Source organism: Xenopus tropicalis, chromosome 6 (genome assembly GCF_000004195.4).
Source record: "Xenopus tropicalis strain Nigerian chromosome 6, UCB_Xtro_10.0, whole genome shotgun sequence".
Taxonomy (NCBI): Eukaryota; Metazoa; Chordata; class Amphibia; order Anura; family Pipidae; genus Xenopus; species Xenopus tropicalis.
Genome location: NC_030682.2, coordinates 149307054 through 149321667, shown reverse-complemented (window position 1 = coordinate 149321667; position 14614 = coordinate 149307054). Strand labels below are relative to the sequence as shown.

At 48.1% G+C, this 14614-nt stretch overlaps 1 protein-coding gene across 1 annotated transcript; it reads right to left on the bottom strand.

Annotated features, from left to right (window-relative positions):
• Positions 1 to 9093: 9093 nt before the first annotated feature.
• LOC101730741 (lymphocyte antigen 6E) lies at positions 9094 to 12218 on the bottom strand. The gene is made up of 3 exons (XM_004919433.3): positions 12111 to 12218; positions 10720 to 10839; positions 9094 to 9985 (listed from the first exon to the last, which is right to left on the bottom strand). The coding sequence occupies exons 1-3, from the start codon at positions 12160 to 12162 to the stop codon at positions 9777 to 9779; spliced, it is 381 nt and encodes a 126-aa protein (XP_004919490.1). The 5' UTR covers positions 12163 to 12218; the 3' UTR covers positions 9094 to 9776.
• Positions 12219 to 14614: the final 2396 nt, after the last annotated feature.

The window sequence follows — 14614 nt, the reverse complement described above, 5'->3', positions numbered from 1 at the left end:
ATATAAAGGCACAAGGCTGCAGGCTGAGTTATACAGGGAACTCTGAGTATCACTCATGTATTATAAGGGATACTGTACCCCCTACTGTAAATGATAAGGATATTAGCAGTCACTGAGGGGTTCTGTGCCCCCCATATAAAGGCACAAGGCTGCAGGCTGAGTTATACAGGGAACTCTGAGTATCACTCATGTATTATAAGGGATAATGTACCCCCTACTGTAAATGATAAGGATATTAGCAGTCACTGAGGGTTCTGTGTCCCCCATATAAAGGCACAAGGCTGCAGGCTGAGTTATACAGGGAACTCTGAGTATCACTCATGTATTATAAGGGATAATGTACCCCCTACTGTAAATGATAAGGATATTAGCAGTCACTGAGGGGTTCTGTGCCCCCCATATAAAGGCACAAGGCTGCAGGCTGAGTTATACAGGGAACTCTGAGTATCACTCATGTATTATAAGGGATAATGTACCCCCTACTGTAAATGATAAGGATATTAGCAGTCACTGAGGGGTTCTGTGCCCCCCATATAAAGGCACAAGGCTGCAGGCTGAGTTATACAGGGAACTCTGAGTATCACTCATGTATTATAAGGGATAATGTACCCCCTACTGTAAATGATAAGGATATTAGCAGTCACTGAGGGGTTCTGTGCCCCCATATAAAGGCACAAGGCTGCAGGCTGAGTTATACAGGGAACTCTGAGTATCACTCATGTATTATAGGGGATAATGTACCCCCTACTGTAAATGATAAGGATATTAGCAGTCACTGAGGGGTTCTGTGCCCATATAAAGGCACAAGGCTGCAGGCTGAGTTATACAGGGAACTCTGAGTATCACTCATGTATTATAAGGGATACTGTACCCCCTACTGTAAATGATAAGGATATTAGCAGTCACTGAGGGGTTCTGTGCCCATATAAAGGCACAAGGCTGCAGGCTGAGTTATACAGGGAACTCTGAGTATCACTCATGTATTATAAGGGATAATGTACCCCCTACTGTAAATGATAAGGATATTAGCAGTCACTGAGGGGTTTCTGTGCCCCCCATATAAAGGCACAAGGCTGCAGGCTGAGTTATACAGGGAACTCTGAGTATCACTCATGTATTATAAGGGATACTGTACCCCCTACTGTAAATGATAAGGATATTAGCAGTCACTGAGGGGTTCTGTGCCCCCCATATAAAGGCACAAGGCTGCAGGCTGAGTTATACAGGGAACTCTGAGTATCACTCATGTATTATAGGGGATAATGTACCCCCTACTGTAAATGATAAGGATATTAGCAGTCACTGAGGGGTTCTGTGCCCATATAAAGGCACAAGGCTGCAGGCTGAGTTATACAGGGAACTCTGAGTATCACTCATGTATTATAAGGGATAATGTACCCCCTACTGTAAATGATAAGGATATTAGCAGTCACTGAGGGGTTGTGTGCCCCCCATATAAAGGCACAAGGCTGCAGGCTGAGTTATACAGGGAACTCTGAGTATCACTCATGTATTATAAGGGATACTGTACCCCCTACTGTAAATGATAAGGATATTAGCAGTCACTGAGGGGTTCTGTGCCCATATAAAGGCACAAGGCTGCAGGCTGAGTTATACAGGGAACTCTGAGTATCACTCATGTATTATAAGGGATAATGTACCCCCTACTGTAAATGATAAGGATATTAGCAGTCACTGAGGGGTTCTGTGCCCATATAAAGGCACAAGGCTGCAGGCTGAGTTATACAGGGAACTCTGAGTATCACTCATGTATTATAAGGGATAATGTACCCCCTACTGTAAATGATAAGGATATTAGCAGTCACTGAGGGGTTCTGTGCCCCCCATATAAAGGCACAAGGCTGCAGGCTGAGTTATACAGGGAACTCTGAGTATCACTCATGTATTATAAGGGATAATGTACCCCCTACTGTAAATGATAAGGATATTAGCAGTCACTGAGGGGTTCTGTGCCCATATAAAGGCACAAGGCTGCAGGCTGAGTTATACAGGGAACTCTGAGTATCACTCATGTATTATAAGGGATAATGTACCCCCTACTGTAAATGATAAGGATATTAGCAGTCACTGAGGGGTTCTGTGCCCCCCATATAAAGGCACAAGGCTGCAGGCTGAGTTATACAGGGAACTCTGAGTATCACTCATGTATTATAAGGGATAATGTACCCCCTACTGTAAATGATAAGGATATTAGCAGTCACTGAGGGGTTCTGTGCCCATATAAAGGCACAAGGCTGCAGGCTGAGTTATACAGGGAACTCTGAGTATCACTCATGTATTTTAAGGGATAATGTACCCCCTACTGTAAATGATAAGGATATTAGCAGTCACTGAGGGGCTCTGTGCCCCCCATATAAAGGCACAAGGCTGCAGGCTGAGTTATACAGGGAACTCTGAGTATCACTCATGTATTATAAGGGATAATGTACCCCCTACTGTAAATGATAAGGATATTAGCAGTCACTGAGGGGTTCTGTGCCCCCCATATAAAGGCACAAGGCTGCAGGCTGAGTTATACAGGGAACTCTGAGTATCACTCATGTATTATAAGGGATAATGTACCCCCTACTGTAAATGATAAGGATATTAGCAGTCACTGAGGGGTTCTGTGCCCCCCATATAAAGGCACAAGGCTGCAGGCTGAGTTATACAGGGAACTCTGAGTATCACTCATGTATTATAAGGGATAATGTACCCCCTACTGTAAATGATAAGGATATTAGCAGTCACTGAGGGGTTCTGTGCCCCCCATATAAAGGCACAAGGCTGCAGGCTGAGTTATACAGGGAACTCTGAGTATCACTCATGTATTATAAGGGATAATGTACCCCCTACTGTAAATGATAAGGATATTAGCAGTCACTGAGGGGCTCTGTGCCCATATAAAGGCACAAGGCTGCAGGCTGAGTTATACAGGGAACTCTGAGTATCACTCATGTATTATAAGGGATAATGTACCCCCTACTGTAAATGATAAGGATATTAGCAGTCACTGAGGGGTTCTGTGCCCCCCATATAAAGGCACAAGGCTGCAGGCTGAGTTATACAAGGAACTCTGAGTATCACTCATGTATTATAAGGGATAATGTACCCCCTACTGTAAATGATAAGGATATTAGCAGTCACTGAGGGGTTCTGTGCCCATATAAAGGCACAAGGCTGCAGGCTGAGTTATACAGGGAACTCTGAGTATCACTCATGTATTATAAGGGATAATGTACCCCCTACTGTAAATGATAAGGATATTAGCAGTCACTGAGGGGTTCTGTGCCCCCCATATAAAGGCACAAGGCTGCACGCTGAGTTATACAGGCAGGGCCGAAACTAGGGGTAGGCAGAAGAGGCAGCTGCCTAGGGCGCAATGATTGAGGAGTCTCTCCTGCCTACCCCTAGTGCTACTTTGTCATTGCTTCCGCCGTTTGTCATTAGCGACGGCGGCAATGGCCGATGTAATTGCACCGGGGAGGTGGGCAGAGTTGGCCGACCGGGTTTCCTAGGGTGCCCGGTCGGCTTGGCCCCCCCCTGTTATAAGGGATAATGTGCCCCCATAAGGATATTAGAAGTCAGACCTACCTGTGCCAATGCAGAGAGCAGCCAGTAGCAGAGAGACACACAGTGCAGCCATGGTCAGTGAGGGAGTCGCTATGGGCTCTGTGTTTCCTTGTTGGGATTGTCCCTTAAGGATATTTTACTTTCTATGTCCAAAAATTCTGGTTTATTCTCTCTATCAAAGTTAATGAATGACTTTACCAGCCCTTGGGTGAGTTTATAAGTACAATAAGCAGTGACAGTGCTACAGGGGATATTGTCACTGTCACAGTAACTGGGGCCCAGTAGGTCCCATTGGATCCCAGCAGGGAAGGGAAATGCCTTTCATGATTCTCTACACAACAATAAAATGAAAATGTGACTCATGTAAAGACATATATAAATTTTGTATAACATAGTTACATAGTTAATTTGAGTTGGTAAGACCAAAGTCCTTCAAGTTCAACCCTTCCTGCACCTATATATATATACACTCATACCAACCTGTCTGTATATTCATATATATAATCCTTATATACCAACATCAGGGAATTGACTCAAGGGATGAGAACATAATTTTGCCCCTTTATAGGTCCCTGGTAAGGCCTCACCTTGAGTATGGGGGGCAGTAACAGTGAGTATGGGGGGGCAGTAACAGTGAGTATGGGGGGCAGTAACAGTGAGTATGGGGGGCAGTAACAGTGAGTATGGGGGGCAGTGACTGTGAGTATGGGGGGCAGTAACAGTGAGTATGGGGGCAGTTACAGTGAGTATGGGGGGCAGTGACAGTGAGTATGGGGGGCAGTGACAGTGAGTATGGGGGGGCAGTAACAGTGAGTATGGGGGCCAGTAACAGTGAGTATGGGGGCAGTGACAGTGAGTATGGGGGGCAGTAACAGTGAGTATGGGGGGCAGTGACTGTGAGTATGGGGGGCAGTAACAGTGAGTATGGGGGCAGTGACAGTGAGTATGGGGGCAGTAACAGTGAGTATGGGGGGCAGTGACTGTGAGTATGGGGGGCAGTAACAGTGAGTATGGGGGCAGTTACAGTGAGTATGGGGGGCAGTGACAGTGAGTATGGGGGGCAGTGACAGTGAGTATGGGGGGCAGTAACAGTGAGTATGGGGGGCAGTAACAGTGAGTATGGGGGGGCAGTAACAGTGAGTATGGGGGCAGTGACAGTGAGTATGGGGGGCAGTAACAGTGAGTATGGGGGCAGTGACTGTGAGTATGGGGGGCAGTAACAGTGAGTATGGGGGCAGTTACAGTGAGTATGGGGGGCAGTGACAGTGAGTATGGGGGGCAGTGACAGTGAGTATGGGGGGCAGTGACAGTGAGTATGGGGGGCAGTGACAGTGAGTATGGGGGGCAGTGACAGTGAGTATGGGGGGCAGTTACAGTGAGTATGGGGGGCAGTAACAGTGAGTATGGGGGCAGTGACAGTGAGTATGGGGGCAGTAACAGTGAGTATGGGGGGCAGTAACAGTGAGTATGGGGGCAGTGACAGTGAGTATGGGGGGCAGTAACAGTGAGTATGGGGGGCAGTGACTGTGAGTATGGGGGGCAGTAACAGTGAGTATGGGGGCAGTAACAGTGAGTATGGGGGGCAGTGACTGTGAGTATGGGGGGCAGTAACAGTGAGTATGGGGGCAGTGACAGTGAGTATGGGGGGCAGTGACTGTGAGTATGGGGGGCAGTGACAGTGAGTATGGGGGGCAGTGACAGTGAGTATGGGAGGCAGTAACAGTGAGTATGGGGGGCAGTAACAGTGAGTATGGGGGGCAGTAACAGTGAGTATGGGGGGCAGTAACAGTGAGTATGGGGGGCAGTAACAGTGAGTATGGGGGGCAGTAACAGTGAGTATGGGGGCAGTTACAGTGAGTATGGGGGGGCAGTTACAGTGAGTATGGGGGGCAGTGACTGTGAGTATGGGGGGCAGTGACAGTGAGTATGGGGGGCAGTGACAGTGAGTATGGGGGGCAGTGACAGTGAGTATGGGGGGCAGTAACAGTGAGTATGGGGGGCAGTAACAGTGAGTATGGGGGCAGTTACAGTGAGTATGGGGGCAGTTACAGTGAGTATGGGGGGCAGTTACAGTGAGTATGGGGGGCAGTGACTGTGAGTATGGGGGGCAGTGACAGTGAGTATGGGGGGCAGTGACAGTGAGTATGGGGGCAGTGACAGTGAGTATGGGGGCAGTTACAGTGAGTATGGGGGGCAGTAACAGTGAGTATGGGGGGCAGTTACAGTGAGTATGGGGGGCAGTGACAGTGAGTATGGGGGGCAGTTACAGTGAGTATGGGGGGCAGTAACAGTGAGTATGGGGGGCAGTTACAGTGAGTATGGGGGCAGTAACAGTGAGTATGGGGGGCAGTTACAGTGAGTATGGGGGGCAGTAACAGTGAGTTTGGGGGGCAGTTACAGTGAGTATGGGGGCAGTAACAGTGAGTATGGGGGCAGTAACAGTGAGTATGGGGGGCAGTTTTGGGCTCCAGTCCTTAAGAAGGATATTAATGAGCTGGAGAAAGTGCAGAGACTGCAACTAAACTGGTTAAGGGGATGGAAGGGTTAAACTATGAGGTGAGACTGTCAGGGTTGGGGTTGTTTTCTCTGGAAAAGAGGCGCTTGCGAGGGGACATGATTACTCTGTACAAGTACATTAGAGGGGATTATAGGCAGTTGGGGGATGTTCTTTTTTCCCATAAAAACAATCAGCGCACCAGAGGCCCCCCCTATAGATTAGAGGAACGGAGCTTCCATTTGAAGCAGCGTAGGGGGTTCCTCAGGGTCAGGGCAGTGAGGGGGTTGGGGAATGCCCTAGTGATGGGGTAATGGCAGATTCTGTTAATGCCTATAAGAGGGGCCTGGATGAGTTCTTGATCAATCAGAATATCCAAGGCTATTGTGATACTAATATCTACAGTTAGTATTAGTGGTTGTATTTATAGTTTATGTATGTGAGTGTATAGATTGGCAGGTGTGGGTTAGGTGTGCTGGGTTTACTTGGATGGGTTGAACTTGATGGACACTGGTCTTTTTTCAACCCTATGTAACTATGTAACTATGTAACTATGTAACATCAGTACTAACTGTATCACAATAGCCTTGGGTATTCTGCTTGTTCAACAACTCATCCAACCCCTCTTATAGGCACTAACAGAATCTGCCATTACCCCATCCCCCCGACTGGGCATTCCCCAACCCCCTCACTGCCCTCACCGTGAAATACCCCCTACCCAACATCCCCCGGCAGGGCATTCCCCAACCCCCTCACTGCCCTCACCGTGAAATACCCCCTACCCAACATCCCCCGGCAGGGCATTCCCCAACCCCCTCACTGCCCTCACCGTGAGGAACCCCCTACCCAACATCCCCCGGCAGGGCATTCCCCAACCCCCTCACTGCCCTCACCGTGAGGAACCCCCTACCCAACATCCCCCGGCAGGGCATTCCCCAACCCCCTCACTGCCCTCACCGTGAGGAACCCCCTACCCAACATCCCCCGGCAGGGCATTCCCCAACCCCCTCACTGCCCTCACCGTGAGGAACCCCCTACCCAACATCCCCCGGCAGGGCATTCCCCAACCCCTCACTGCCCTCACCGTGAGGAACCCCCTACCCAACATCCCCCGGCAGGGCATTCCCCAACCCCCTCACTGCCCTCACCGTGAGGAACCCCCTACCCAACATCCCCCGGCAGGGCATTCCCCAACCCCCTCACTGCCCTCACCGTGAGGAACCCCCTACCCAACATCCCCCGGCAGGGCATTCCCCAACCCCCTCACTGCCCTCACCGTGAGGAACCCCCTACCCAACATCCCCCGGCAGGGCATTCCCCAACCCCCTCACTGCCCTCACCGTGAGGAACCCCCTACCCAACATCCCCCGGCAGGGCATTCCCCAACCCCCTCACTGCCCTCACCGTGAGGAACCCCCTACCCAACATCCCCCGGCAGGGCATTCCCCAACCCCCTCACTGCCCTCACCGTGAGGATCCCCCTACCCAACATCCCCCGGCAGGGCATTCCCCAACCCCCTCACTGCCCTCACCGTGAGGAACCCCCTACCCAACACCCCCCGGCAGGGCATTCCCCAACCCCCTCACTGCCCTCACTGTGAGGAACCCCCTACCCAACATCCCCCGGCAGGGCATTCCCCAACCCCCTCACTGCCCTCACCGTGAGGAACCCCCTACCCAACATCCCCCGGCAGGGCATTCCCCAACCCCCTCACTGCCCTCACCAAAGATTCAGTTCGTTATTGGGCCGGGATTTGGCTTTTATCGGCAGGGTTCGGATTGGCCCAGAATCTGAATCCTAATTAGCATATGCTAATTAGGATTTGGCAGGGTTAATGTTAAAACATGCATAAACATGGAAGTGTATAATTTTTCAACATTTAACCCTTTATTAGCATATGCTAATTTGGATTCGGTTGGGTATTCGGCCAATCCCTTTACATGGATTCGTTTCCCTCGTGCCCTGTTGCGTTTGGTCTCGTCTCTCTCACCGGTTCTTTCTGTGACTGTCAGGGAACAATTCTTTTCAGCTCTGCCATCAGCCTTATGTTTTATCCCTACAGTAATAAAATACACGGTCCCATATGTTCCATTCTGGTACCTCAAGTCCCCTCCCACTCTGATTGGGTGCAGGTGGTCTGAACCCCAAAACTGAGAACAGTAACACAATCTGTTTGTTTGGCCACAATGCCGCATGTCTATGAGACTAATATGTCTGCCAGTCTATGGCCGGGTCCCCCAGGGACCAATCTCTGGCCCCAAGGCTCCTGATTACTCACATGTAGGAAAGTTCTCATTGGTTGGCGCCATGTTTCCTATGTTGTTGTGATGGAAAAATATCATTATGAACAAAACATTCCCATAGTAGATGAAAAATATCGGCATAATAAAATCCCTGGGGCCTTTACAACAGAATATTTTAATACATCGGCAACTACTAGCCCGCTGGATATTCTGCAGAACTGCCCCATCAAGCAGAATGCATTATGGGAGTGAAAATCTGCATATAAAATGCAAAGTACCCTATAAATGAGACTGAAATCATCTGAATAATGCGGCAGTGCCAGCCCTAAAGCATTGCAGGAAGTCAGGTTGTTGCTTGTTGCTATAGGGAACAAAGTTAGCAACCTGAATACTGCTTCTCCTTTTGTTGCCCACTCAAGAGCATGGTGTACTAAAGGCCTAAAATAGCTAGTTGAGTGCACCAACAGGGATACAGGGATGCCAATGCAATGCCAAGGGATTTGCCTTTTGTTCATGGTTTTGTAGGGAGGTCAATAAACAACCCATAGGCCATTATGTCTATGACTGTCTATAGTTGGGCTGGTAAAGCCCTGAATATGTAGAGCTTTTTAAAAACACTAAGTGCCACCCCTGAGATACTGGCTGCTGGAAATAACCCTCCTGCATCAATTAGAAGGGGATTTTTGGCCGTGTATATCCCTTTAAATTAACCCTAATGTAGGTGCAGTGTAAGTCAGAGCCATATTATTATCATGCATAGAAAGAGCCACAGACTCAAGAGATTACATGAAATGTATGTTTATTTATTCTGTTATATAAGTAGGTGGGTTCGTTTGGGTCTCAGATTGTTATTAAGGATGATTATTAAAATAAAACAAAAAATACAGGGAAAGGCAACTAAATTAATAAAGGGCAGGGTTAATGAAGGTGCAGAGGCTGTAGAGATGCCTCATGGATACAGTTAAAGGAAACAGATAAAATAGCAGGTTTCTTGGTAGAATCACAATGGAGTTCACAAGGTATTTAAAGGGAAACTATCCCCCCCAGAATGAATACGTAACCAACAGACAGTTTATATTATGTTAAGTGGCCTATTAAAGAATCTCCCCAAACTGGAATATATATATATCAGTAAATATTGCCCTTTTACATCCTTTCCCTTGAGCCGCCATTTAGTGATGGGCTGTGTGCTCCCTCAGAGATCAGCTGACAGGAAGTGATGCAGCTCTGTGTGCACTGTGACTCCTATGATCCCAGGGGGCGGCCCTTAATTCTTAAAGTGGCAGGTTCCTATTTAGGATTACCCAATCATTAATGAAGATGGTTTTACATATGAGCTGTTTTATGCAATATATGTTTATTATTATACATTATTCAATGGTATAGTTTTCCATAACCCCGGTTAATATTCTTTAATCCGGCGTATGTTGTTGGACAGTAGGAGGAGCCAATCAGGATGCAGGAATCACAAGGAGGACTTTCTGAGCAGAAGGAGCACAAAGCCCAGGGACAGAGCGAGGCCAATGGAACTGGGTTTGATTCCGGCGGCGCCGCTGGTGTTGCACAGGTCGGTGCTGCAACAGGAGACTGAGGTGGAAACCACGATGGCGCTCAAACTGACCGAAGTGCAAATGGACTCACACGACTTAGTGATGGTGGCGGCCGATAAACTACCTGCGTTGGGATAAATCATACGTTATTAGATTGTAAGCTCTACGGGGCAGGGACCCCCTTCCTACTGTGTCATATACCACATGGTAATTCATATTTGTGTATTTATACGTATTTATTATTTATATACATATACATACATATATATACAAGCAGTTATTACAGCAGCTATCTGGTTGCTAGGGTTTAAAGCACCTTAGCAATCAGGGAGTGGTTTGAATGAGAGACTGGTATATGAATAGGGGAGGGGTTGAATAGAAATATAATTAATAAAAAGTAACAATAACAATAAAACTGGAGCCTCACAGAGCAATAGGGTTTGGCTGCCGGGGTCAGTGACCCCCATTTGAAAGCCGCAAAGAGTCAGAAGAAAAAGGCAAAAATTGAATAAACTATACAAAATAAAAAATGAAGACCAAATGAAAAGCTGCTTAGAACTGGACTTTCTATAACATATAAAAAGGTGAACTGCCCCTTTAAATGTGCAACCAATCAGCAGGTAGCATTTACTGGTCACCTGTTTAAAAGCAAACATCTTATTGGTTGCTATGGGTTACTGCTCATGGGCAAACAATGCTTTTTATTACATTTGGGGGTAAATGGTGTAATTAAGGGGTATTTGGGAGGTAACAGTGGTGTTTAATAGAACACACAGGGGGTATTTAAATCCCATAGCACCAGGAATTTCCCACGCACACCCCATTCCCATGTTGTGGCCCCACAGAGTCAGATCTTACCGATGCCCCCAGCGATCACGGACGTCTTGCAGTAGGTCTGGGAGGCGGTGCAGTTGGTCGCAGTCATGCAGTTGGTGTTGGTGCTCTGCCCGCTGCAAGTGTAGCACGTCAGGGAAACGGCTGCACAGAGAGAGGCACAGGGATCACATACATGGCTAGGGCTTGCAGTGCATTGTGGGACATCACTCATGTATTATAAGGGATACTGTACCCCCTACTGTAAATGATAAGGATATTAGCAGTCACTGAGGGGTTCTCTGCCCCCCATATAAAGGCACAAGGCTGCAGGCTGAGTTATACAGGGAACTCTGAGTATCACTCATGTATTATAAGGGATAATGTACCCCCTACTGTAAATGATAAGGATATTAGCAGTCACTGAGGGGTTCTGTGCCCCCCATATAAAGGCACAAGGCTGCAGGCTGAGTTATACAGGGAACTCTGAGTATCACTCATGTATTATAAGGATAATGTACCCCCTACTGTAAATGATAAGGATATTAGCAGTCACTGAGGGGTTCTGTGCCCCCCATATAAAGGCACAAGGCTGCAGGCTGAGTTATACAGGGAACTCTGAGTATCACTCATGTATTATAAGGGATAATGTACCCCCTACTGTAAATGATAAGGATATTAGCAGTCACTGAGGGGTTCTGTGCCCCCATATAAAGGCACAAGGCTGCAGGCTGAGTTATACAGGGAACTCTGAGTATCACTCATGTATTATAAGGGATAATGTACCCCCTACTGTAAATGATAAGGATATTAGCAGTCACTGAGGGGTTCTGTGCCCATATAAAGGCACAAGGCTGCAGGCTGAGTTATACAGGGAACTCTGAGTATCACTCATGTATTATAAGGGATAATGTACCCCCTACTGTAAATGATAAGGATATTAGCAGTCACTGAGGGGTTCTGTGCCCCCCATATAAAGGCACAAGGCTGCAGGCTGGGTTATACAGGGAACTGAAGAGAATGGGCCCTAATGAAGGGACATAGAGGGTGAATAAGGGGTAAAGTGGAGGCAATAAAGCGCTGGCCACAGGGGGATATACAGTAGCCCTCTGCATTAGCACAGTATGAACAAAATGACTATTATAGTTTATACAAAGAAGGTGAATTCCCAGGCAAATACCTGTGCAGCAGGGACTTTTAGTTACAATGAAGACCAAGTGCAATTAGTCATAGGACACCATCACCTACTCTATTATATACAGAAAGACAATTTTTGGATAAACTTCCCCTTTATCCCTTTTACAACTAGTTTTCAGAATCACCTTGAAAGCTTTTAGGGATACTGAGAGTTGTAGTTCAACAGCATCTAAAACGCTCCCCCCCCCCCCCAAACCAGCCTTAGATGGAACATTCCCTAATCCCATGTAGCTACTTACCTGTCCCAATGCAGAGAGCTGTCAGCACCAGAACCACCCTGAGATCCGCCATTGTCACTGTGGCCCTTGGTCCCCTCAATCCTTATTATATAGCTGCGAGTGTGCTTGCCCGTTACCAGGGCTACCTGGGAATCCCAACCCAAGCGCCAATTTGTCTCTCACAGTTATAGGGACAGGCCCCCAGACAACCTGTAATTATGGGCCCCCGGGGGTTGCTATGGGAGGGCAGTAAACTACCGGTTTGATTTACTGGATTCCAAGCAACGACTGGTCATTCCAAAATGTCCCATCAATGTACAGGGAGAGAAATAGTGGCATATTGGGGGTTAAATGATCAATATGTGTTGAGTTTATTTTATGAAATCCTTTACTATTGTCAGCGGAGGATTCTGGGTATTGTAGTTCATATTGCAGGTGTGGGGGCTTATATCCCTAGGGAGGGTGCCTATACAGTAGTGCTGTACATTGGGTGCAGTGCCCTTATAAATTCATATTGGGGGGTTTTGGGTGGTCTCCCCCGGACACTAAAAACGAAAAAAACCTGGATGCTGGCAACTTGCTGATAGTTACAGGGTTGCCGTGGTGCTGTGCCATGGTGTCCACCAACTGGGCATTATATGCCACACCAACTGTATATATATATACTTGAAATAGGCCAAACTGTCCTTAAAGGGTAAGTAAAGGCTCCTTATAAAGTCCAGGAATTCTATTAGAATGAATTAGCTCTTTTTGTTCTATTTGTGCTTGAATGCCAAGCAAAGAGCTGTGCCAGGGGGTGCCCAAGTGCCAACCTACTCCAGTGCCCCCCAGTCGCACGTATAGCCCCCACCTCTGAACTTGGCACCCACTCTCTGTACTCTTTGCAGAACGAGCCAATCAGAAACAAGTACCCAGGAAGCCCAATAGAATCTCTGAACTTTCTGGGAAACCTTTACTTCCCCTTTATACTAAAAGCCGACGGCAGAAAGGGGCGTATTCCCCGCTGGTGATTTTCAGCCAATGGAATTGGACTGTGGCCCTTAAGCTTTTTATAAAAAATGGCACAAAGTGGGACGGGGGGAACCGTTGCCAATGGGGCGATGGTGACAAAAACCTTAAATAAAGAGAAGGGCACAAGTTTGTCAGCTCTCTGCCTAATAACCTTACTATTGGGGGAGCACCATGTTTGGGGGGGGGGGGCACAACAAGCTTTTATTGCTACTTCCTATATAGTGATTTCTGCCTGTGGCCCCTGCCCCTGCCACTTTTTGCCCAGTGCCCACAGAGGGGCAGGACTCACCCCCCCGGGGGCCCCAGTAGAGCAGTTGGCTGGCTTGCAGGGATCATACAGTAAATATGCCAAACGGCACCGCGGGGGCACAAACACCAAACTCTGACCCATATTTGTGGCAGAATCTTTATTGCACCCCCCCTAACCTTCTCTCTCCCCCCATTACCCGCCCTCCCATCTGAGCTGTTCTGCCTGCAGCTAAAAGCTCCTGCCCTGTTATTATCCGGGGACAATGGGCCGAGGCCAGTGATCCGTAACAATGGCTCGCAGAGCAACATAAACAAACCCACACCTCAGAGCACTTAAACAAGATGGAGGCATCAGTGCATTACCATGGAAACCAGAACCTGTTGCTCCGCCCCCTAACAGACACAGTCTAATCCTACAGGCATATAATATATAGGGTGAATATAATGAATAAAGTAACCCCAGCACAAAGCTGAAGGAAGGCTTTTAGCCCCCTACGACTATATCTCAGAATTATCGGCTGGAGGGGAGACATGGGGCCCATACATTATATGGCTTATATGGAAGGAGAAATAACATTTCAGTTGATGGGCTGCAGGCTGAGCCCCCAGGCTACTTTGGGCTACTAAAGGGCCCAGTGGTGCAGTCTGGGAACTACAGTCTGATATAGTTCAACAACAGCCGGTTCTCTGCTTACTATCAGTCTGCTTACTATCCCACAGTTACAGGCCCCACCCCTGCCCCCCCCTTGCCTTATTATACACACAGTCCCGTCCCCAGACGCCATCTTGCCTTACTATACCCAAACTACAAACCTTTTTCCCTATGAAGGCTGCCGGCTCTGTTCCTCCATCTCAAGCCCACAGTTTATTTGCCTGCATTTGGGGCCCACAATTCTATTGGATGGGAGACCGCCTGGGAATCCTGGGTGCTGTAGGCTTTTGCATTTTGCCATTCTGACCAGCAGGAGGCAGTCTTCTCTATGCTTTCCTGCATGGATTCTGAGAAGACCCCAAGACCGCGCCTTTGGGCCCCCTGATTTCAGTCTCTGCTTGTTTGGAGAGGGAATGTGGGGGGCTTGCATGAGGTTGCACACAGGCTATAGAAAGAGTGAGGGGCGGGCTGGGGCTGTTTGAGAGTCACAGGGGGAGGGGCAGGGGCTGTTTGAGAGTCACAGGGGAGGGGCAGGGGCTGTTTGAGAGTCACAGGGGGAGGGGCAGGGCATTAGGGCCGAAGCACAAGAGGAGGAAAAGTCAGCCTAGTGCTC